The sequence below is a fragment of the Coptis chinensis genome, chromosome 4 (genome assembly GCF_015680905.1).
Source record: "Coptis chinensis isolate HL-2020 chromosome 4, ASM1568090v1, whole genome shotgun sequence".
NCBI classification, from domain to species: Eukaryota; Viridiplantae; Streptophyta; class Magnoliopsida; order Ranunculales; family Ranunculaceae; genus Coptis; species Coptis chinensis.
Genome location: NC_141459.1, coordinates 37,878,080 through 37,903,871, shown reverse-complemented (window position 1 = coordinate 37,903,871; position 25,792 = coordinate 37,878,080). Strand labels below are relative to the sequence as shown.

The 25,792-nt window shown below is 37.6% G+C and overlaps 1 protein-coding gene across 4 annotated transcripts in view; it reads left to right on the top strand.

Annotated features, from left to right (window-relative positions):
* Positions 1-22,419, top strand: part of EMF2 (VEFS-Box of polycomb protein) — a 29,729-nt gene extending 7,310 nt beyond the window's left edge. For 2 of the 4 annotated variants that reach the window (XM_086608071.1, XM_086608074.1), the window contains 12 exons: positions 317-381; positions 2,342-2,394; positions 2,486-2,539; positions 2,629-2,688; positions 2,903-2,949; positions 4,070-4,290; positions 4,400-4,700; positions 6,390-6,438; positions 8,856-8,939; positions 10,026-10,105; positions 16,813-16,902; positions 22,099-22,419. In XM_086608071.1, coding sequence (XP_086464197.1) covers positions 317-381; positions 2,342-2,394; positions 2,486-2,539; positions 2,629-2,688; positions 2,903-2,949; positions 4,070-4,290; positions 4,400-4,700; positions 6,390-6,438; positions 8,856-8,939; positions 10,026-10,105; positions 16,813-16,902; positions 22,099-22,222 — 1,228 coding nt within the window. In that variant the 3' untranslated portion in view covers positions 22,223-22,419. The remainder of the gene's footprint in view (positions 1-316; positions 382-2,341; positions 2,395-2,485; positions 2,540-2,628; positions 2,689-2,902; positions 2,950-4,069; positions 4,291-4,399; positions 4,701-6,389; positions 6,439-8,855; positions 8,940-10,025; positions 10,106-16,812; positions 16,903-22,098) is intronic. The other 2 variants (XM_086608072.1, XM_086608073.1) reach the window with 2 other exon arrangements.
* The last annotated feature ends 3,373 nt before the right edge of the window (positions 22,420-25,792 follow it).

Sequence of the window (25,792 nt, the reverse complement as noted above, 5' to 3'; positions counted from 1 at the left end):
GTAGAGAGTTGTAGTGCTGAAGATATTTTGACCACTCCCTTGTTTAGGGCAGCTTGCAATTATCACGGAGTATTTTTCTTACTGTGTTTCTTTTCTTTATGCTTTTGTTTATTTCATAAATAAAATGAGTCTATGTTTCAAATTCTTCATCTTATCCTGCACATGCAAATCTCGCTTGTGCTTATTTAAATTAAATCTCCGTACGAAAGGAAAAAGCAAAATAAGAAAATGGACAGATATGTGATGTGTTTCTTGATTTTGGTTTATTTTGGGACAGTTTTTTCCAATTACTAATAGTGCCTATTGTACTAACCAGGATGAGAACAGGCAATGTTGTTTTCAACTATAAATACTACAACAACACACTACAAAAGACTGAAGGTATACCTGTTCTTCATGTATTCTGTTTTCTATTGAAAATCTTACTTTACATGTTTTTGCTTAATGTGATAATACATTTAGTTCATTTCTGGGTATTGTTTTGGTCTGGTGCAAGCTTGTGTTATACATATTATGGTCTTGATAACTATGCAACTCATTGCAACGTTCCATGTATGTTCATTCTCAGTCGAAAAATAGATTAAGGACAAGGGTATGGATTATGTATTTAATACTGCGTGTTCCTCCTCTGTCAAGTGTGTCTGTAAAATTTGGTATCCCCTGTATGTTAATAATAGCTAGGAAAAATAATTTTGCCCCTTCCTGTTTGAAGTTGTTTGGACAATTTCATACCATATTTCTGATGGTCCCCTACTTTTCTGAAATACAAATAGACGGCACAGGTGATCAAACAATTTAGGGTAAGAAGGGAGGGTTAATGACCTTTTTCTTTATCAATATCTGATTTTCAGCAGAGGCATGGAGCAGAGGTCTAACCTCCTTCAATAGCAATTGGACTAGGCCGCCTATGTAGGATGTTCTTCATATTAGTTTTGATTGACGTGTCACATTTTGCTTGGATAAGTGCCATGTAGTTTTTCTACCTTCGACAGTTATTATAGGTGATTGGGAAAGTGAGGAGTGGAAACCTTTTTAAGCAAGAAGAGAATGACATTTTGGGATTTTTAAGCACCGAGTGAGCAAACCCATGTCAATGTAGGCAGTAGGGAACCCATTATACGGTGCCGGAACATAATTTATGTCTGATTGAGATACTATTTTGGGGTACTTACTGTTATTCTTAATTGTTTTGTTGGTGGTATTCTATCTTTCTGTCCTTGTGATGCAACCACAATTGTAAAGAACGAATCCAATGAATTCTCAAAAAAATCAATATTTAATTTAATCCAATAACTAAACTTGGCCAAAGGCCCTACAACTCCTTAAATAGGAAAACAACTTCTAACCTCGACACAACTTGAGTCTCTAAATTTGATATTAAAGAAAACCTTAAAATAACCATATGCTAAATAATCCCAAAAACGAACTAAACGTTATTCTGATAACCCCTAACCATACAGAAACCAATTGGAATTCAAACTAAGGGTGTAGAACCCTAGATCACATCACATTACAGCTAGCTAATATGCCTTTCCATTTTCTTTGAGTATGTTATACAAGTGGCGGGGGTGGTCACATGAGCTTATGTTGATCCCTAGGGTCAGATACAGCAGGATCAGTTTTAAACTCTATGATTTCGACCCAATATGTTCCATCGCTTCCTACGATCAACTCCAATAATTCCAATTAATCTTTAGAAAGCTCTTAATTAGGTTCAACAAGCGCAAAGTAGGCATACAACATGGCGGTTCAATAGGATTTGTAGGAATTAATTGAAACTCAACCTTCATTTGGTTACATGTTTTTTAAGATATACTTAATTCTCAACATAATTAAGTCATTTAGAGTGGTTAAGTCAACAAACTGACATGGTATTTTATTATTCCAATAGGCAACAGCAAATACTATGAGTGTATGAAGTTTTTCCCATTATATTAATCTCATCATGCAGCGTTTGAAGTTTTCCCTCAATATATTCCTCATTGTGAGGTATATATAATGACACTATAAACCATATACGTCATTATACAGCTATTAGACATCAGAGAAATATGATTTCAATAATATGGAATAGCAGCAAAAAAAAATTTACAAATACAGCTCGTGATTTTACGCTATCTTAACTTTCTCATGGAAAAAAGATTGGCAGCCAACGGGTCAAACAAGGGAGTCGTTGAATTGGAGAGAGATTGGATAAAAATGTATAACTGGAGATGGTTTGTGCTCCAATTTTTACCTAATGGAACTGCGGTAGTCAATTATAATACTTATATGTTATTGATCAAGCCCTTCTTTGCTTGGGAATTAGGCTACTAAACCATATTATAATCTTTTCATGCAGTCACCGAAGACTTCTCGTGTCCGTTTTGCTTGGCGAAGTGTGGAAGCTTTAAGGTTTTTTTCTGTTTTCCCCGTACATGTCTTCAACTCACTTGCAGCAACAGAGCTGATATTTAGCTGTGCTTGATTTTGTGGTGATCTGTAGGGCCTTAGGTACCACTTGTGTGCATCGCATGACCTATTCAACTTTGAGTTTTGGGTTGGTAAACTTCAGGAATCTTCATCAATATAATGATCGTTATGCTATTGCGGACAATGGTAACTACTTTTTGAATGATAATTTTGTAGGTGACCGAGGAGTATCAGGCAGTTAACGTTTCTGTGAAAAATGATATATGGAGATCGGAGGTCAGAACTCTATTTCCACTATTTTGTCATGCGATGTATAAGTCTTAGATGTTACCTTGCAGAATCTACCATCCTTAATTATCATTTGAATTGGAATTGGATAATCCATATCGTTATTTTTCCTTGCAACAATGCTACCTGTAAATTTTCATTTCACGAGCTATCCAGTTTGCATATACTATTTATTTATTGTCACTTTTTTTTGCTTGTTCAGATAGTAGCTGATGGTGTCGATCCAAAGCTAGAAACATTCTTTTTGTGGTAATTTCTAGATCCTGGTGGCATTTCCAATCATAATTGCTTAAATATAAGTGTTTTTAAAACTTAATGATTACGAATGTCAAAATTTTAATATATATATAGGGGAGGGATCAATATACCATGGTTTATACCATGCCCCACAACTTCACCCACAAGACGAACTATAACCTAATTTTTTGTGGATATATCTAACAAACCATGAATATCACCTCCACAAAATTTCAGCTCATTTGATGGTGTTTAAAAATGTCAAAGGATGATTGCAAAATCGAAAAATCTGGGCCGTTAAAATAAATTCAAAGTTGTCAACAATATTTAAATAGGTTAGAGGTTTCCAAACGAGCTGAATTTTTGTGGAGTATCTATCCATAGTTAGTAGATCATATCTACAAAATATTAGCTTTTAACTCATCTTGTGTAAAGGGGCGTGGTATAAACCATGGTATATGGATCCCTCCCCATATACATATACAACACTTTTTATACAACACCCTTTTTTAAGTTGATCTAAGAGCTAATACTTTATGGGTATGATCTTATCAATGTATACATCATATCCACAAAATATTAACTTTTAACTCATCTTGTAAAGGGGTGTGGTATAAACCATGGTATATGGATCCCTCCCCATATACATATACAACACTTTTTATACAACACCCTTTTTTAAGTTGATCTAAGAGCTAATACTTTGTGGGTATGATCTTATCAATATATACATCATATCCTCAAAATTTTAGTTCATTTTGAAATCTCTATCCCTTTCAAAAGTAGATTTGAACATGTGATTTTTTTAACGGTCAGGATTTGAAATTTTGCAACCCTCTTTAGGCATATTTAAAAATTTCTAAACGAGCCCATTTTTTGTAGAGATATTCTCTATGGTGAGAAGGTAAGATCCACAAAAAATCAAGTCTTAAATGAATTTGTAGAGTGAGATATAGACCATTGTATAAAAAGTGTTGCATATAGATCCCTCATAGAGCCACATCCTCTTACGGCCTCATTGTGTACATATTCAAGGAAAATGTGGACTCAAAGATTTGTTAATTTTTAGTTTTAGTTTAATTTTCAATTTTTTATTAGTCGGTCTTTTTAATTTTTATATTTTTGTTCGTAGTTCAAAGCCACGAAACCGTATCACATCAAAGAGTCCATCTCAAAATGCAAAGAGTGTGCATACAAGTGTCCAGAAATTAAGCTCACCTGAACCTGTGAGGAACGCATTGCTCAATGGTCTTCTAGAAAAGGAAGCTAGTACAAGATCGTTTTCTATGCCTACAGCATCACCGATGGATGTCGAGCCTTCAAACCAATCCCCTCTTCAAATATATGACAATGGTTGGTAATGAATATTATATGGGAGTGTAATTCTATTAATCTTTGCCTCTTCCTCCCCACACTTCAAATTTCTTGTATCTTTCTGAGTAATCCAAAGTTTAATCACAAGTTACAGATGCTCACTCCAGTAAGGAAAGGGATAAGACTCCACAGGGTTTCCTTGGTGAAAATGATATGTGGAATGGTAGCCACACTGCAGAAAGCAATGGAGCTACAGATGCTTCCCTTGCGGAGTGCGTGGAACGTGTTCCATCCAGCCCCAACTTCACGGGTGTTTCAACTGCTACGGCCCAGTCTTCCGCAGACCCTGAATGTTTACCACTAGCATCTGGAAGCAATCTTGGCCCCCCTGCCATGCTACAATTTGCAAAAACTAGAAAATTATCTGCAGAGCGATCCGACCCTAGAAAGTATGTTTGAGAATCTTATTTTTCTTTTGAATATTTTTACATGCATTCAAGTTGCAGTTTTCTAGTGTTGAATATTTTTGTATGCTGATGGGTATTTTTGTTAAAGTTTTCTGCCTCGGATCTGGATTCTAGAGCAAATGTGTAGATTCTTTAATTGTAGGACCAACTCTTATGTTTTTTCAGTCTATAAGACTGTCATTTTCGCTTTACTGAGTGTTAGAGAGAGTTTCTTAGTTTTTAGTTCAATATGCATCTTAAAGGTCTTATTATTCCATTATGTGATGGCCTTCTGATGCCAGACAAATGCACCCCTTCAAGATTTTATTTTTATATGGTTAGGAATATTAGGAATATATGTTATATATGCTTTTTAAAAATAATTTCTGATACTCTTGTACGGTATGGACTTCTTACGTTGTGAATAAGAAAAATGGTTGTTAATGATAGGACTTGTAGCTGGGATTAAACTTGGATGTTTGAACTAGTGAAATAACTTTCTGCATTGGCCATTGAAGCAGATGATCTTTCGATTCCATTTGTGGTACACTAGTTTCCTGATATTAGATGTTAGCAGTGTAACAATTAACAAAGGTCTCTACCTGAACGGGTTCTTTACTTTTCAGACATTACTCCATCACTGTCCAGAACTTGTCTAGAAAAGCAGGTTTATGACTGCACTTTAATGTGCTAAATGAATTGCTTTTAAAAAAGCACACATTGATAAAAGTTGAAGGACTGGCATAATGCCTCTTCCATACAATAATTGTTGAACTGTTGACGGCATGATTTCGTGTGAAAAATAAGAAAGAGTGTCAGTGGAAACTTCCAACAAATCTTTCTGCTGTCTGAGTGTTACTTTTATGCTGGAATCCTTAAAAGTTTTTGTTAGAAGGCTGAAGTTCCACAGTTTTTCAGTGGAAGTTGATAGTGGTGTGATATTGTACTATATTGTGTGGGTCCAAATGTGTTTAGACTTTAGCATTTTGCTGAAAGACCAACATCTTCTATTCATGTGAGATACTTCCTGCTGTTCTCTTAGTCATGTCTATTCCATTTAATCAGTAAAATTGAATTTCATCAATAAGCAAATTTTGCGCACAAAGCAAGAGCACTCATACATTGAGATACATGTATATAGATATATACGTATTTTTTGAGATTTACTGTATAATCTTACATTGGGAGTTTACATGACAGTATATAATCCCTTGCATAACAGTATATAAGTTCCTGGGGCCACTACGCTCATTATCCGTTGGTTTTGAGTTGGATGCTCAAAGTTGAAGAGTACTTGTGTACATATATTCAAAAACACACTTTTTTTTTGTATGGCTGGAACTAATCAGCTAAAATTAGTGTATATTATTTTTGTTTACAAGTTTCTGTTGCTTGGTATTGTTGTTCTTGTTACCTAGGCGTGATACATGGCCTGTAGGAAATCATCAGAAGTCAATCGACTGAATAAGTTTACTAGAAACTGCAGATAAGTTGACCACAAAAAATTACCTAATTGTCTCAAACCAACCCCCTATAGTCCTATACATATTGAACGTAAGTCGTGAACATTTTACAAAAATGATATTAAATGTTGCGAGCATCAACATCTTTGTGTGTACTTACAATGAAAATACTTGTATGGCTTTCTTATATCCACTTCCCATATAACTGACCCATGTCTACATCTTTCAGTCGTATACTCCTGCAGAAGCGACAGTTCTTTCACTCTCATAGGGCTCAGGTACTTCTTCTTTACTTATCCAGAACTTTGGTGCTTCCTGTTTAAGCAAGTTAGTTTTTTGTGACTATAATAGCATATGTTATAGGTATTGTCTGTTGTAGCTTCTGATTTTCTTGCTGTAGTTGCATTTTGATCCTTCGTTGAAGTTGTTATTGTCGCTGGATGTGTCTGGAGGCTCTGTCACACACTATATGTGAAACTTATACAAATGGTGGGACTAGAATCACTAGATTGTTATGCTTAGTCCAAAATTTCCAACATGTAGCCACTGGGTAGGGTTCCGTAACTGTGATCCCGCACCGGAGCTCATGCCTTCAGGCCAGTTCTTAGAAACATTATAAACCACGCCACCAGCTGGTGTGGCGTCAGGAGTTTAGTTACAAAGTAACTTAGGTTTCCTATTCCTAGGTATTTTAAATGATGATCAATTTCTAATTGGCTCTGAGACCATTTTAGAGCAATACACCTCTAACAGCGGTCTTAAGTTGGGACAATAACAATAGACAGATTAACGCAAGGTCGTCAGAGTGAAATCTGAGCCAAGGGGCTCTCATACCTGGAGGTTGTCCTGGATTGTATGCCTAACACCAGGGGAAACATTGCGTGTTGAGTTTAGACGTTTAGTCCTAAATGATATAACATCCAGGTTTTCGAAGGTCACACTTGAGTTCAGAGACAGGACGGAGAGGGGTGAGAGTGAGTTGCTTGAAAAGGTTATGCGTAGGATTTGAGCAATGGGGTATTAGAAACTGAATGAGAGCCTGTTTGTTCATGAGCAGCAAGTCCTGGGTTTCTCAAGTGCCGGTCGATCTTTACCTCCTAGTCGTATTTCAGGATCAACGAGACAACAAGAGTGGGGAAGGTATTTGTACAGTGGTCCTAGATGGTAAAATTGATAACAACACAGAGCCAAAGTAGTCATGATTTCTTTACATGTTAATAAAATTAGTGTACAGGTAGTCAGTGGAAAAGCTTTCAATGAAAGCTTAGATAGTTTGATGTGAACGTTGTCCTCTTTTTGAAGCATGGTTAAAAGTAATTAGATACTCTGAAGGATTCACCTTGAACAATCACTTTGACTTTAAGCTGCCTGAGAAATTTCTTTAGTTTGAAGGTAATATAATGAGAAAGCCTTTTGTCCTCATCTAGTCATCTCTAGTTTATGTAAGGATGTTCGAGTTGGTGTTATTTTTGTATATATTCTTGTTGGTGGTCTAATAAATGTATTTAGTATATCATGATTATCATCACATAATTCATGCGGTGGTTTCTTTAATAAACTTGTGAATGAGGTCATTATTACTGGCAGGCTTTTGTTCGAGTATTGAGATCGTGTAGGCATTTCTAGGTCGTAGTTTTGCATATTTATAACAACAGTTACATTTATGCTTATAGTATCCCAACCATTATAAACTGAGATGATTAGGTATCGACTTTAGCAAAAGTGTAGTGTTATTATGAATTTATGATCATCTGTGCATTCCTGCATAGCCTGATCCATCATAGTATTGATATTCATATATTTAGAGAAAGCTGACAAGGAGTGATAAAGCCAGCATAATTTCTTTGTAATAATGTTGTGGCCATAGCTGCTTCTATATCCTCTGTTCACTACTGAGTGTATAGGCTTGCACTAAGCAAAGGTTCGAGTCTGTAAGACACCTTTGTCATGCAATTTATCTCATTTCATCATCATTTCTGTGTTGATATTAATCCTATTATTTTCTCATCTGCATTTCTGTTGGTATTTTGAAGATGTCATTGTTTGTTCTATTATTAAGGATCATATTTAATGAGCGTGAGCTCACTTAAAACTTTGGTGCAAATTAGCAATGAGTGGAGCGGCCCTAGGAACTTATATACTGATAAGCAAGGCTTTAGGTGTCCCACGTGCGACATTACTAAATGTAGACATCCCCTCCTGTATGACATTACTTGGGCCTAAGACATGGATTAACATTGTTGGGTCACGTCGAGTAAACGGGTGCTTTGGGCAAAATACAGATATTCATTCGTAGGGGCACCCTATGACCTCAGACTAAATGAATTGGTTCTTGGCTCGTTCTGCCAGCTCTTATACTGTCTTAAACTTTGGAGCACCCATCTGAAATCCAATTGGCAATGAGTGGAATGCCCCAGAAATTATATGTAGTAATAAGCAAGGATTTGGATGTCCCATGTCGGACTATACTAAACATCTTAACATGCTGAATGATTGTTCAAATGTTAGCCATTTGACTGTTGTGTATTGAACATGTTCTGCAGAACACTAAAGCTTAAGCTCTTGCAAAGATTTTTATAATTTGTACTTATTAAAAGATGTTTCTCTGATATAAAGTTGAGAGTTGTGACTTAAATACAATAATCTCATATCTAATTTCATACTTTTTAAGATGAACATTTTTTATGCTTAACAGCCGATGGCATTGGAACAAGTATTCTCAGATCGTGACAGTGAAGATGAAGTTGATGATGATGTTGCAGATTTTGAAGACCGGAGGGTATGTTTGTGATTCCATGCAAACTATTCTTTTATTTTCTCTATTCGAAGTAATGTTACTAACGCAGGTCTGCATCTTGTGTCAATATTTTAATTTGTAAAAGGGTTAGTTAGACTTAAATTTGTATTAAATCAAAAGATGATTTTTTTTCCAGATGAAGAAACATGAATCATCTAATATTTTTTTATAACTAACCCTTTATTTAATTTTGATTGGTAAAAGATAAATTTGTATTAAATCAAAGAAAGTAGGTCAATATGACCTACAAGTACAAAGCAACACCAAGTAACAAAACAACTGAATAGGAAGCCGCGTACACCCCTAGTCAAGAGCTTCTGTACGTAATATCCTCCCATCTAGCTACAAAGTGGCATCTGTTTTCTTTAAACACGATGATCTATCTTTTTCTTAAGTTCACTATGAATCTAATGACATATATACATTAACCTCTGTGTAATTTGATCAAGGCAGATGAATGAGGGGTCATGTTATGAATTACATTGTAGAGATTAAATTGACTAGACACACATGAATGGTCATGGTTTAAATCAATAGAACAAACAGAGTACTTCTCCTGAATATTTTACTTGGCTACAATCTCTTTGGGACAACTCCTTCGAGAAGGTCAAAACACTAATATTCAGAGTTAGATGCTGATATGCACGTCTGACGGGTGTTTCTGTATATTTTCAAAAAGGGATGTCAGAGTTAGACAGCTATAATTGCTTTCGAGAACTGTTTGACGGTTTTTCATAATTCTTTATAGTGTTTCAGTTGGATGGTTAATTCTGCCATAAGTTGGAACTTGTAAAGTCATGATGTCACCTCCAAATCATCCTCACAAAAAATCAGCCGATTCAAATATGTTTAGACTTGTCAAAACTCAAAAGAGTGTTGCAGCAGTGAAAATTTGTGAATCGATAGATAAATCCTTAACACAACTTTTGGCAAGGTTAGACCCGTCCAAATGTGGCTGATTATCATTTGAGGTCCGTGATGTGGCATATGAACAAAAAATCCACCCTTAACTCATAAATCTGCGCTTTAAAAAGCTTGTATTAGTCTAACTTGCCATTTGATTTGCAGATGCTTGATGACTTTGTTGATGTGACCAAAGATGAAAAGCAGATTATGCATCTTTGGAACTCTTTTGTGAGGAAACAAAGGTAATCTCAGACCATCTATTTGATGTTCACATCATTGTTGAATGAAAATGAAATGTCAGTTAATTTAAGTTGAGAGGTTTAGATTAGTCACACGTGGGACATTAACAGCCTAGCAAATGAATATATAAGTTTCCAAGGCTGCCCCACCTGTTGGTAAATGGTTTTAAGTTGGATGCTCCAAAATTTAAGATGGTAGTAGATCAAGCTATTTCAGTATTTGGCTCTAAGATCCTGTTTGTGCTCTGCATCACCAGGCACTCCCTAGGGGGTGCGTGTTGAGATTATTAATTTCACATCGAAATTTGAAAGCCTCTTGATAGTTACATTTGTTACTGGGGTCGCTCCCACTAATTGCCTATTGGTTTGAGTTTGGTGCTCAAAAGTTTGAAATGTTATGAGAGCAGGTTATTGTGTGGCCAAAACAATCTGTTTGCCCCACATAATTCAATAATGTTAAGAGTACTTTTTAGGCTCAAGTAACGCCACATGTGAGGGAGCTTGTTGAGATGTTTGGTATAGTCCCATGTGGGGTCTTGAAAGCCTACCAGATTAATCTATAAATTGGTTTTTGGTGGTGTCAGAGCATATTATTGCTCTTTCTGTGTTTGGCCCATATGCCAGTTTGTGCTCCTTGTCACTTTTACTAAAACCAAGTTCCGCATGTTGCAAAATGGATTGAAGTTTACTAGATCCAATAAATTGTAACTGAGGTTTGTGTATGGGCTGGGGTTCTTTGTTTCAACTGATGTGAGTGCAACCCAAGTCTTTATATTCTTATTTCGTCAAATTCTGTTTTATCTTCCAGCTTGGGTTGTTTTAGGTTTTTGGTATGCCTACTTGTTGAAGTGTAAGTGTTTATATTTTATCTCGTGTAAAAGCTTCAAAAAGCTGTATGTATATGATAAAAAATATAGCTTACTGTTAATGGTAATGCTAGGAGAGTTAAGACACAATCTGTGCTATTAAATCGGCGAGTACTCAGCGAGTACTCAGTGAGGAATCGCTACTCGGTACCTAGCTGACCCGACCAACCAATTACTCCCCATAAGTGATCGGGGTCCAAAAATCACCGAGTAATCGGCCGAGTTGCCGATTTATGACGAATTGGAATCGGGCGAGTTACTCACCATAAATCGGTATATAAAAGAAAACCGAGATTTTTCTTTTTTCTAACCGCAAAATCAAGTTAGGACTTTTCTCCAGCCGCGAAAACAAGCTCCAATTCCAGGTACATTTTTTTTCTTTTTCTCCACTTTCTCCACTTTCTTTTTTTCTTTTTCTCTCTGTCTCTCACTCTCTCCAGTCTCTTCTTCTCTACCGTTTTTTTTTTTCCTTCTCTTCTCCTCTCTAGTATGCCACTCGCCCACTCTCCACTCTCTTCTCCTCTCCACTCTCTTTACAAATGCAAAACGTCGATTTTTTTTTCCTCGATAATCTTCACAAAATATGTTTAGTGAACACTATGTGGTGTATTTTGACTGAACACTATGTGGTGTATTATGATTTTTGAGAACCCACTTGAATACTTGATGACAACTTAATATAAAAAAAATAAAAATAAATGTGCGACCCATGTTTTGCATTTGTAACTATGACAAGTTAAAGAAAAGAAAAGATTGAAAAAACAATGATATTGACTGAAACTTTAGTGGTCAAATAACTATGGACAATGTCAACATTTCTATAGCATATTGATAGCAAAAATTTTGTACCATGTTGTATGCCACATTGCCCAGCGTCAATGTACATGCTACATATAAACATAAAAATTAAGACATCTCGAGTAATCCCGATTAATCCCCGACCGAGTAGACCTACTCGCTACTCGCTCCTCCACCGAGTAGCGACGAGAAGTAGCGGTTTAAAAAATCCCGATTAATCCCGACCCGTAGACCTAGTAGACCTACTCGCTACTCGCACCTCCGCCGAGTAGCGATTTAACTGCCCAGGACACAATGATAAGTAAACTAGTAAGAAATGGGGATGAAGTAGACAATGGAATAATAATCTTAACTAGGATGGAAAAAGGTGGTAGAGAGTTATGTCATCTTTCTACTATACATCTATTTGTAGATACTACATCCTTGGGTGTCTAGATACCCAATCTACAAAATAGGAAGTAAATAATACCCTACCCACATTTATAGAATATGTGGGATACAATGGGATGCAGAACATTAGTTCGTTGCTGTCAAGTTATGGGCGTGCGCCCATCTTTTCTCTACAAATTACGGGCGGGCGCCTATGGTTCGAGTTAAAGCCCACGGGTTGCTTTATGTGGCCTTTTTTCCTTTCTCTTAGTTGGTTGTTGACACATGTTGTGCCATTATTGGTTTACTGTTTGTAGGATTAGTATAAATAATGGGCTTGTAATTAGGGTTCTTCAAAGTTGATATTTATGATTTGTGAGATTCAATAAAAGAGTTGTCTTTTGTTTGTTTAATTCAAGAATAGATTGTAATAAACTGAAGCTTCCACCAGTTTAATCTACATCACAATGTAAGATATTTCCTTAAACCAATAATACATACAACATAAGATCTTTCCTAATACTCTCCTCAAGCTGTAAATATACAAACTCTATGTATTACAACTTGGATTACATACTTAATATAACAATACTACTTTCCATTTTGCATAGAATATCTTTGGATGACGAACTCAACAGCCGACTCATGAATACTTTCCTTTATGGCTTGACTGGAACCTAAAAACTGAAACTGCCGGTTTCGGCATGACCTAAACTTGAATACTGATTTGTAATGCAAACTGTAACTATAACAACAGTTTGATGGCATGCTTCTCGGCTGCTGCTCATTCCATTACTGCTACGACTGACACAATACCTAGTGTAAACTATATCTGTGAATTTGATGTGCGCTACTTGGCTGCTGCAGTTAGGCAACTGCTACCTAACTAACTGAAAAATGCCTGAAACTTGATGAGAAAACACCCTGTTGAATCAATATTGAAACTGGAGACATGATGACATTGTTTCATGCTCATATATATGTTGTACTCCATATATATCTTCATATTTTCCCCTTCAAGTTCAAGTTGGAATATGCAAATTTCAACTTGGCCAATGCTAAAGAAACAGTGAGTAGTAATAAGGAGGATACGGTGAGTTAAGTTGAGGCCAACTCAATACTGATTCACTTCTTCTCACCACACAAATACTTAGTAATACTTGCAAACATAATAGAGAATATCATCAAGTTGCAAACTTGTATTCCAAAGACTGGATCCAAAGACTACAAAATACTTGCAACGTGATAGAAATTAATCAAACATCCGTCAACTAAACAATTTTGTCTTGTCAAACACGGGACCCAACAATGTTTAGGTCCAAAGAATAAAAAGATGACAACCGAGTCCTATTCTTGCGAGATTTCATACTAGCAACGGAAGCTGGATACTGAAAAAATGGACATATTCCCCGATAACTATATTGAGCAAAAATGTGTACTTCTTCACCTTATTGGGGACGCAATACTGACAAAGTACCAAACGATAAAGAAAACTCCACGATACTCATGAGATACTAGAGTAATGTCAGACACTTTTAGTTGGTTCCACGACATCTCTAGGAAACCCAAATACAACGTGAATACCAAAAAAAATTCACAATATTTGAATACTCATATACCATAAGCCAGACGACAAAAAAAGACTGCACTAAGACCAAAATGCCATAACCATGAGAAACCAAAAACCATACTCATAAGTACAAAAAGGATAACTCTTTTGTTGATACTAATAATAGAAATGTTGGTTCCCAACAAAAAAATACTAGAACTCTTGAATACAAAAAAAACACTATGACAACATATACGTTATACCAAAACTTTTGAAGAGTAGCAAAACCTAAAGAACAGTATCACAACAAATACCTGAATACGAATAGCACTTAGAATTGACTATTATTTTTTTATGGAAACTTTTTGTTCTTATACCATTCAAACAATACACAAAGAACCGTGCTGATTTAGCACCTGGTCCAGAAGACTTATTTGATCCCCATATTTTTCTGGAATTTATGAAATTCTTCTAGAAATTTTGGATGAGTTTGGAAAATTTGTCAAAAAAAAAAAAAAACAATGATTTGATGAGGCTGCGTGAATCTGACTGGAGGGATTCAATCTCTGATTTTGCAAGACTGGTTTGTAGATCCACGATCTATAATTCAATGTACTACTAATTGAAAATATACCTTGGTTGGGTATTCCTTGGTAGCACAACTGGTCCGGCCTTGGGTTTGCTCCCCAATGGTCACTAATTCGATTCCCCACAAGGCCACTGGCGAGGCAGTACCTGGTTGAATTTCCAACTAGGGCCTGGGATTAGTTGGGGTGGCGCGTACGCTGGTCGGGACACCCGATTAGTAAAAAAAAAAAATTGGGAGTAAACTGAAACTCCAAATTATGAAACATATATTTTTTTGATAGACATTTTTTTTTGTTGGTACCTCTCCTAGCATACTATTAAACTGAGATTTAAACCTGAAGCTCTGATACCATGTTAAAGATGAACATCCAACTTAAAACCAATTGGTGATAAGTGGAGAGGCTCCAAGATTTATATATATTTATGCGTGGCTTAACATATCCCATGTGGGACTAAACATCTCAACACGTCCCCTCATGTGTGACATTACTTTGAGCTTAACACGTGGACAAACATACTTTGGTTACGTGGAGTAAACAACATGCTCTTTTTTGGGCCAAACACAATAACCCGCTCTGATACCATGTTAATGGCGATGTGAGGAGAGTTAAGACACAATGATAAGTAAACCAGTAAGAAATGGTGATGAAGTAGACAATGGAATAATAATCTTAAGTTCTTAACTAGGATGGAAGGTGGTAGAGAGTTATGTCATCTCTCTACTAAACATCAATTTGTTGATACTACATCCTTGGGTGTCAAGATACCCAATCTACAAAATAGGAAGTAAATTATACCCTACACACATTTATAGAATATGTGGGATACAATGTAAGATCTTTCCTTAAACCAATAATACATACAACATAAGATCTTTCATAATACGAAAATATATTTTAACACTTACATTCTAGAATTTGGCACTAGGGAGATTAGAGCGATTATTGTAAGATGGGATAGACTTTGTCTTCCTAAAGAGTGGTTTGGGTTGTAAGCATGTGTTACTCATGAATGTTGCTTCCTTAGGAAAGCGGCTTTGAAGATATGGGGCAGAGGAGAAACATTTGTGGAGGAAGGTGGTGGTGGATAAGTATGGAGAAGGACAAAGTAAATGGGTGGTAAAGAAACCTAGAATTTCTATAGAGGAATTTCTAGTGGATGGGATACTTTTGCTAACTTTTCTTCTTGGTACTAGAGAGAGTCCATTTCTTTTTGGGATATGATAGTTCAGCGGGAAAACCTCACTTAAGAGCTTCTAACAAAAAAACTCTTATTGTGGAAAATATGGAGTGGTGTAAATGGGGTTGAATGAAATGTGCCACCATCATATATTAAGGGCCTTTGGGGAGAATATCATATCGGTTCCACTTTCCAACGAAGCCAAATGGTTAGCAAACCATATTCCTAATGTGATTGTGTGGACACTAAAGAAACAGAGAAATTTGGGAATCTTTGAGTATAAAGAAAGAGAAATGCATAAGGTGGTAGTGGAAGTCAAGGATGTTCTATTAAATAAGGCTTGTGCTAATCCATCATTCAATGATGTAAATGCGAAGGGATTGTGAGATGAGTAGGTCTTTGTAATTTGGGGATCTTGGGGTGCTTGTGTGAGGCCGCGTTGAGCGGATGATTTTGTAAACACCATTATATTATTAATACAAAGTGAATGTTACTGATAAAAAAGAGGGGAAGATTAGAGCGATTATTGTTACTGATTGAGTTAAATCTTATAAGCTAATTTATAATTGCACAATTAACTGATTCAATTTGTGGTGCATTCTTCCGGATTGAAAATTCTACTACGCTTTGTGTGCTTTTTAAATGCATCCTCCAGAATTGCTGGTTGGGGCTCAAAGCCTTTTTGGAGTCACGTCACCTGCTGCTCGTGGTTAGACCTTAACCATCAGATCGCAGATAATTTTTTAAATAGCATATTCGACACTTCAACAATTTTTTCGAGTACCATAATGTAAAAGAGAAAATAATCAATAACATGCATACAATTTTTTCACACCGTGATTTTCCTAAAAGACATCGAGAGAGAAAATGGTATTTTGTAGTTTAAATCTTTGAAGTGTTACCTGGATAGATGTGTCCTTGGTTGTTCATGGTTCTTGAGATGTCGTCTTTTGAGGTTGAAGTCTTTAAGCTTCGCCCTCAAGTCACAACACTCACAAAAGAACAACATTGATGAGTTTGCAACAAGTTTGACAAACCATTAGAGTGGACTTTATGCTTATAATACTCTTTTCACCTTTCAAGAATTTTCATGAGACAATTCACATCTGAGAAATTTCATGCGAGCATTCTCAATGGAAAGTGAAAAATCAAACAGCTCATATCTCTTGTAAACTATGTATCACATTGTGCTTTATCCGTAGAAATTTTCCTGATGTAACCTAGCACGCCATTAGTATAGTATTGCAATCTATGAAAAAGATGCACTGATTCCTACTGTTTTATTGTTTTTGTTCATTTTGGGAGAAGCAGGATGCTTTTCTTTTTCCTTTATTCTTCTTTTATTGGTAATTGTATGACAGAGTGCTGGCTGATGGTCATATTCCTTGGGCATGTGAAGCATTCTCAAGATTGCATGGTCGAGACCTTGTCCAGGCCCCTGCTCTATTCTGGTAGAACTTCTTTGCATCTTTAGCTGAATTTGTATTGTGCACACAGATTCAGTTCTTTTGCATTGATTAAATGTTTTTACCCTTTTTGAATCATTGTTGTTTAATACTCATGACACACTAAAGCAATAGTTTGAAAGGATTGAAATGCACAATAATCTCAAAGTAGTTGCTTTTAAAGATGTGCATCAGATTGTAAAAACGATCACCAATTTTACTAGCACATATCATCACTCCAGATATTTCAATATTTTCTGTAACTTTCCAGTATTGACCAGTTTCTTTTCCATTTATCTGAATCGGAATGAAAAGCTTTAAAAATATATGGTTAAGGTCATCCTAACTGTTTGAGAAAATGATACAAGATTGATGCGTTAATTATGTTTGAGAATTATGTATATGATGCTGCATGGTACTTGGGGCACTTGATCTAACGCTAAGTTACTTTCTTTTATATTTTCATTAGTAGTATTTAAAAGATATTTGCACTTTGCAGTTATTCAGTATCCTGTTAGGATTGCGTTTCTTGTTTTTTCATTATGTTTTCTTGTTTTAGAAGATACTTGAGTATTTGATACTAATTGCAAAAGGAGGTTTCTTGGCTAGTGTCAGTACCCTCCACTCAACCACTCGTGGCAGACCACGTGTCAAGACTACAAGTAGGTCGTGCATACGACCTAAGGTCAGGTCATCCAAACGACCTAGGAAACGTAACCGCTGCAAGCTAGTCAACAGCATCATTAATGACAGATCATTACTTCGTAACGGAAAGAGTAAAAGTAATCATCAAGACAGCGCAAAAGGGGGATCTATGCCTATAAAAGTAGGCGTCTTCTCCATTCTCAAGAGGGGATCTCCATCGCCAACTCAATCACTCAAGATGAACTACGTCTGACTTGATTCCAGCTCATCAGAGAACTGGATACGTAGGCAGTTCAGAAAACCGACCTAAGTTCAGTCAAACATCTTATACAAACCCTATTCTCCGAGATTGTAAGGTCGTGACTAAAATGTACCGCTACATTAGTGTCGTCTGCCGATTCGTTTTCTTGAGAAAAAGCATTCACACCATTTTCTCAAGCCCACGAAACTTGGTAAAACCACCATGGAAGAACAGTCAGCATTCTTCCATTCAACTATCAATGGAGCAAGCGAAAAGTCAGCGTTCTAAGAGATAAGTCTACATTCAACTATCCTTCATTTATACTAATTTTTAATCTTTGGATTAGTTCGGATAATCTGTGCACACTTCTATGTTGCAAGATATACTTCATACTTACAGATCACTTGCAGTCGATCCAGTACCAACCCGAGGGCTGCAACTACCACCATGTCACACGTTCCTTTACGGTGAATCGGTGACAATACAGATCCAGGAATCTAGCTTTCAGGTCGCTCCTTAACAGGTCAACTAAGGTGTTGGTTCAACCAATCTCAAACAGAAATTTCAGAGCATACTAATCTATGGACCTATATCAATGAGGAGAAGCGCACACCAGCACAACTCATCACAGAGCTATATCAAAACCTCAGCCAGATCTCATGCAAACACCTCCGCTAGGTCGTCCATCAGCCAGGTTGTCATCAGCCATGTCGTCCTCACTCAGCCAGGTCGTCCATCAGATCACCGCATCATCAGCTCAGGTCGGACAAAAACAGAAAAATGTGAATTTGGAAGAGAAAACAGTGGATTTTGACCTCGAAAATGACCACCACCGAGCTTTGACAGCGTGCGCGTTGCCGAGATCTTTCCGAATTGGGGTCGCACGTGATTCTGACAACTGTAGCCAAAGTTATGGCCAAAATACCAAAACGCATCCAAACTTACTCCAATTAGCTAAAGATCACGATTACTTGCCATTTTTGCGTTGATCCGCCAACTCATGATACTTTAGTACCATCAATATGCAATCTGACAACTCAGCCTTATCTGACTCAGATCCTCCTGCATCACTCAGCCAGGTCATCTATCAGATCAGCGCATCATCAAGTCAGGTCATCCTCAGATTAGGTCATCTTCAGATCAGCTCATCCTCAAGTCAGGTTGTCCTCAGATCAGCTCATCTTCAGATCAAGTCGTCCTTAGCTCAGGACATCCTCAGGTTAGATCGTCCTCAGATCAAGTCATTCTCAAGTCAGGTCGAGCAAGTCATCCTCAGATCAAGTCATCTTTAGATCAGCTCATCCTCAAGTCAGGTCGTCCTCAGATCAGCTCATCCTCAGATCAGGCTTACTATCAGCCAACCAAGTTGGCATCTACAATCATAGTAACGCCCCCAAAAGGCTTACTAATCAGCCAACTCAAATGGCATCTACGACAACAACAGCGCCCCCAAAAGGCTAGCTATCAACCAATCAGCTTGACGCCCTGCTAAGGATCAAGTTCGAATCACGTATTACGATGTCAGATCGCAATCAAAGACGTTCAACGGGAAACAACCATAGTGACGCCCCCAAAAGACGTACAAATCAACTTAACACCAATGCCAGGCTTAAGCTTGATTTAACTGTAATTACCACTCAAAGGCTAATTATCAGTCAAATCCAATCCACGGTACTCCCAAAAGGACCTCAAATCAACTTAAGGCCTCTGATAGGGTTAAGCTTGATTCAACTGTAATTACCACTCAAATGCTAATTATCAGTCAAATCCAATTTATGAACTACGATCTACGCACTACGAGCTACGATCTGCGCACTGCGACGTAAGACCTACCACATCAACTCCCAACAAAGCTCTAAGCAACAAACAACATCCAGCCTACAAACACAGAATATTCAATTCGCAGCAATCTCCATTTTCAACCAAGTAAGACACGCGGTATCTTTTATTATCTTTTTTTACACCAATATTCTACAAACAGTGATATAAAGAAAGGAGGCTATGTCAGTACCTTCCACTCTCAACCACTCGTGGCAGACCACCTGTCCAGACTACAAGCAGGCCTTAGGTCGTCCAAACGACCTAAGAAACGTAACCGCTGCAAGCTAGTCAACAACATTATTAATGACAAATCGTTACTTCGTAACGGAAGGAGTAAAAGCAATCATCAAGACAGCGGGGGGATCTACGCTTATAAAAGGAGGCGTCTTCTCCATTCTTAAGAGGAGGCTCACATTTTCTCCATTTTCAACTCAATCACTCAAGATGAATTACGTCTGACTTGATTCCAGTTTATCAGAGAACTGGATACGTAGGCAGCTCAGAACACCAACCTGAGTTCAGTCAAACATCTTATACAAACCCTATTCTCCGAGATTGTAAGATCGTGACTAAAATGTACCTCTACAGCTAGCAAGAAATCCTTTCTGTAACTAAGGCATGGGAATGTCGGCTGCAGAAATGTTTGAGAGGAAGGTTAATACTTGTAGGGATTTCTCTTGGCCTCTTGAGCTTAGTTAATATTAAGAGAGGAAGGTTACTCGGTTGTAAAATTTATTTCTTATGGATACCAGTTGGGGTCTGCCTAACCCCGTAACTCTTTTCAAAAGAATAAAAAAAAAACATAAAAGAAAAGATAAAAAGAGATAAAATATACAATATCTATAGGTCCATATTGCCCCTGATGTTGGATGCCTCCTCTCTAAACCTGATGAGATGTTTAAGTCCCAAATGGGATCATATATATGTCTTGGGCCCTCTCCACTTATTACCAATTGGTTTTAAATTAGATGCCCATCTTTAGTATGGTATCAGATCGGGCTATTGTGTTTGGCTCAAAAAGTTATAACCCAAGTATATTTGTCTACGTGTTAGGCTCGAGTGATGCCACACATGAGGGGGCGTGTTGAGATGTTTAAGTCCCAGATGAGATATGTTATGCCATGCATATACACATATAAGTTTTTGGGCCTCTCCACTTATTACCAATTGGTTTTAAGTTGGATGCCCATCTCAATAAAATCTAAAGATTGTATTATGTGAAACCTTTGTTTGTTTTTTATAATAAATTTGGGCATCCAACTCAAAACCAATTGGCAACGAGTGGATTGGTCCCATCCATTATATTTTAAAGGAGGGCTTTTACATACCGGATTATGAGATAATAAGTCTCAACACACCCTCTCACGCGTGGACAATTTTTTAAATGGGTAGTGTGCAACACATGGGCCTTTTGGGCGAGAGAAATAGCCTACTCTGCTACCATATTATATTTGGCCATTTGAACATCCAACTCAAAACCAATTTTAACGCAAGGCTTTAGATACCTGATATGGAATTATAAAAATCTCAACATGTGAGACTGAGCTGTAGAATCCAATGATCCCATGAATGCCACTGATACCAGAACAACTGGCTAGTGACTGCATTTCCAAACCTCATCGCCACATGGTGATACAATCTTAGGGTTAGGTGAATGCATGTGTCAAGTTAAAGTCAACTTTGGTTTCACCTTCTCGAGACAATATGGCAGCAGAAGTAGAACATTGCACCCCTTTGACCTTCTTGATGGTTAGGAGCGGTGAGTGATTGACATCTTGCTGCTTCTGGTATTCTGACCACATGAGACAGGAGAAATGTTTTATTTTGGACTCCTTATTAACTTCTAAGCATCCATCCGCCTTATTGCTAACAGTGGCAACGACACTAATGGATGTATTGATTGTTAGAGCATGGCATCTTTGAAAGAGAGATCTGAACTGTCCAGAACCTGTGTTATGTACGTGAGCTACTAGTGTTATGAGTGGAATAACTATTTCTTGACAAAGGTTCTCATATGGATACACCCCCAAATCTAGTTGCAAATCCTGAAGATTTTGCGTATGTGTTATCTGTAAAATTCCTTAGGACGGAACCTCACTGTTTATTTTTTTTCTCTTTGCTCTCAGCAGTATATATATTTTCGGTGTCAGCCTGAAGATGAAGCTTGGGGTTTGGTCTTGAGATGTACCCTCTGTTTTTGAGGTGGCAGTGTATCCAGGCTGACATGAAGAGGAAGTGGGATGGTTCCTATCCAGTGGTTAGGGCACCTTCTTTTACTAAGTGCTCCCCTTAACTTAATAGCAGGAGCACCACACCCTGGGAATATCCTTTATAGAAATTTGTATACTCTCCAGGATATTGACGAATAGCACCCTTGGGAAATCCCTAGTAGAGACCTGTGTACTCTCCAGGATTAGCAATTTGTTAGTACATTTCATTGATATTGATGAATAAACCTGTTCGAAACACTAACAATTCTTGTATGGATGATGCAGGTGTTGGAGGCTATTTATGATCAAACTGTGGAATCACAGTCTGCTTGACTCGTGTACGATGGATAACTGTAACAAAATTCTTGTTAGATACAACACTGAGAATTTGGATTCCAAGCACAGCTAAAGAAGAGATTACCCCCACTGCAACCATGGTAGAAAAGGAGAAACGTGTCATTTTGTTACCCTGGAAGTTTATTTATCATTCTTTGCGTTAGTATACAGATCTAAGTTGTGGTGGAGGTCATATTTCTAATTTTGTAATGAGATAACAATTAAAACTGACAATAACAGCTTTGGGAGGAAATGTACAGACTTGCAATCTCTCAACCAGGCACAGAACTTCTTTATGATCCCATTTAAAATGTTTGTAAGAGACAGGAAAAAACACGATGATAAACCCAAGGTCATCCGAAAGACGTAAGTAGTAGCTGTAACAACATAGGAACATATGCCGAATCGAAGGCCATGCAGAATTAAAATGGTACCTTTAAAATGGGAATGATACAAATCCTGCATTCATTCCTTAGTAATAGTTTTAAGTTGTGCTAATCCCAACAAATAAGAATTACGAACAAAGTAATTGACATACTACTCACTCGAAGCGACTATTGAAGCCACAATAAATATCTCCATCAACGGGAAATGAAGTGAGCTACCTTTCTTAGCTTGCGTAAGGTATTGTAAAACTGTATCATTTTAGTGGTTAAAGCATTAAGAGAAAAATAGTGCACTTAAAAGTCAATGGGATAGTAATGTGTTGTCATTGCAAGCAGCAATTTTGAATCCACAATTCCACATGGTGCATACAACGTGCGTAGACCATTATTCATTACAAACGGCTCAGTACAACGTGCATAAACGCATAATTTATTGTAAGCAAATCCGGGTTTGGCTCTTGACAAACAACATTTCCTACACAAATATACGCACAAAAATATAAGTGAAAAAAATAGAGCTAGGAGAGGAACCAAAGCATCTTCTAAGCAGTAAGTTTGCGCTTGAGAACAACCAACATGTCATCTGCTTTGGCGGTAAATCCAGAGGAGTTGCGAGCCATTTCAAATTTCTTGGTGAATCGGTTGAAAAGTTCGTCCATAACATCTCACCTCCAAAGTGCTTCGTAATGACCACTTCCACTATAGTTCTTAATCTAATAGAAAATACCTCAGAAGGAGCTGTCACGGGAAATGCAATTTCCATTATTTCCATTATTTCAATTCTTTCAATACCAAAATACTGATTTTTCTGCATCAACAGTTCCATCTCTTTGCGTGATGTATGGTAAATGTGTATGTTGAATGAGTCTACTTCAGCTTCACTTAGTATTTCCTGCAATACAAGAAGTTAGCGTGTGCGGAAAAGCAATTATTTAGTTCGGCGTATCTTCTTTTTTTCATAAGTGATCTCTGGTGATGAAATGTGTTGGAGTTATCATTCACATGAGGAGAAAAGGAGTTCAGTTTGTGTGGAGAAGTTTGAGCGCGCACGCGTTCCTATTAGTCTTGCTCAAGGCGCGCCCGCGCCCATGCCTTGGACGACCTCCGGTGTTTTCAGGGCGCGCGCTCGACTTTGGCCTTGCCCAAGGTGCGCCCACGCCCATGCCTAAATTCGGAAGAATTCTATTTTTGCAGAATTGCGAGTTTGCAATACAAGTTGAGGTTTTTAGCAAAACCTAACTAAGTCAGAAGACACGAAAATACACAGCAAATCAAGATTGAGAGAGAACCTTTACAGAGAAACAACCCTGTAAAGAGAGAGGAGTGATCTAGTAAGGTGAGAGACTGAAAGGAGTGATTGTAATCTTTCTTCCCACTTTATAAAAAGATTAGTTCTTGTGAAAGTAGGCACCATTGGCTGAACCACGGTATATATTTGTGTTGTGGTATGTTTTTACTGCTTTACATTAGCGCTGTCAAAACAACCCTCAAGCCCTCTGCCCGACCCGGCCCATGGGTTGAAAAAGCCCTCAAAACAAGGCTCGCATTGATTTGAGGGTAGGGCCGGCCCGACCCTCAAACATATGAGGGGAGAGAAAGGGCCTAGAGTTCAAACCTTAGGTTCGGCCCACAACCCGACCCTAATTAGGCCATCATTCAAGCCCGCAGTAAGCCCTCATCTATAATTACCGTATTACCATATCAAAGTTTTGTTTTACTTAAAATACCCTTAGGGTTATAGTAGGGACCCTTTTAGAAATTGGGTAAAGTCCACAACCATATTTTCATTTCATTTTAATTATATAGATTCGTTCATTTTCCTGATCTTATCAGAAAAAGGATGTCTCAATTTTCATAAGATATATAACAAGTTTATATTGTCTTAGGTCGATCTATAGGTGGTTCAGGTTCTTCGTTATTGATAGAATGGGTTCCCACTGGCCAGTCATGACAGTGGATGGGGCCATAAACCACTTGAGACTTAGAATTATGTATTCGTTCCTCATTTTGTATGGTTGGATCCCAAACATTAAACATATATTTGTAACCAAAAATTAATACTCTATTTTGGGTCTAAGTGTTTGTATTGTAGTATGGGATAAAATCAGTATTTCAATATTGAATGAAGACTGCTAGTCTGCTCCAAAGATTACAATGAGGAAAAAAATATCTCTAACCCGGCCCTCAGCCCGACTCTCTAACCTGGCCCTCATCCCTCTATAATGGGCTGAAGGGCGGGCAAGGGCTTAATACATTTTCTATTAGCCCGTTTTGGCCCGGCCCTCAATTCGTGAGGGTTGTGAGTTTTGAGGGCCGGGCCAGGCACTACTTTACATTATTATCTGTTGTTAATAATTATTTTGTGAGTTGGGCATGTTAGTTTGGTTGTAGGGAATATTTAGATTGTTGTTTGGAGTTGTTATTGATCCTAGTACAAGTACGTTATCTGTGTAGTGGGGACTCGATTGGTATCGGTGTCAAACCCCAACAAGTGGTATCAGAGCCTTGGTTAGATTAGACTAGGGTGTTATCCAAATCTTGGTCAGAAGGTGTTTGACAAAACTCTTGAGAGAAGATTTGAGTTTAAATAACTTATGGAGATGGACCATTCCGTGAACACTCACATGACGAGTATGAATAGGAAGAACAACACCATTTGGAAAGCCAAGATGAAAGACTTGCTTTATTGCAAGGACTTTGCACAACCCATTGAGAATGGAGGAGAAAGACCAGAATCGGTTGCTGCGGCTGTGTGGAGCAAGCTTGACAGAAAAACAATTGGGTATATTCGACAGTGTCTTTCACCATGTATCCCAAGAGACTACAACTTTTGGCTTGTGGAAGAAACTCGAAGACCTCTATAAGAGGAAGTCGGGCAGAAACAAAGTGTGCTCGTTAAGAAGTTTGCCAACACGAAGTACCAAGAAGGTTCTTCAATGTCTGAGAATCTTAACGAAGTACAGAATACCATCAATCAGATGCATTTGATGAAGATTGATTTGGGAGATGAAGTTGAGGCTTTGTTTCTATTAGGCTCTCTACCCGAAAGTTGGGAGATGTTAGTAATCTCTCTACACGGATCAGCCAAGGATGGAATCGTTTCCATGGAGATGGCTACCGCGTCTTTGTTGAATGATCAAGGAGACTAGAAGGAGTTCAAAAAGCAGCTCCTCTCACATATAGATCCTTGTCACAGAGAAACGGGGGAGAGGCAGAAGTAGAAACCCATCTCATTCTAGAGATTATGATAGAAGTAA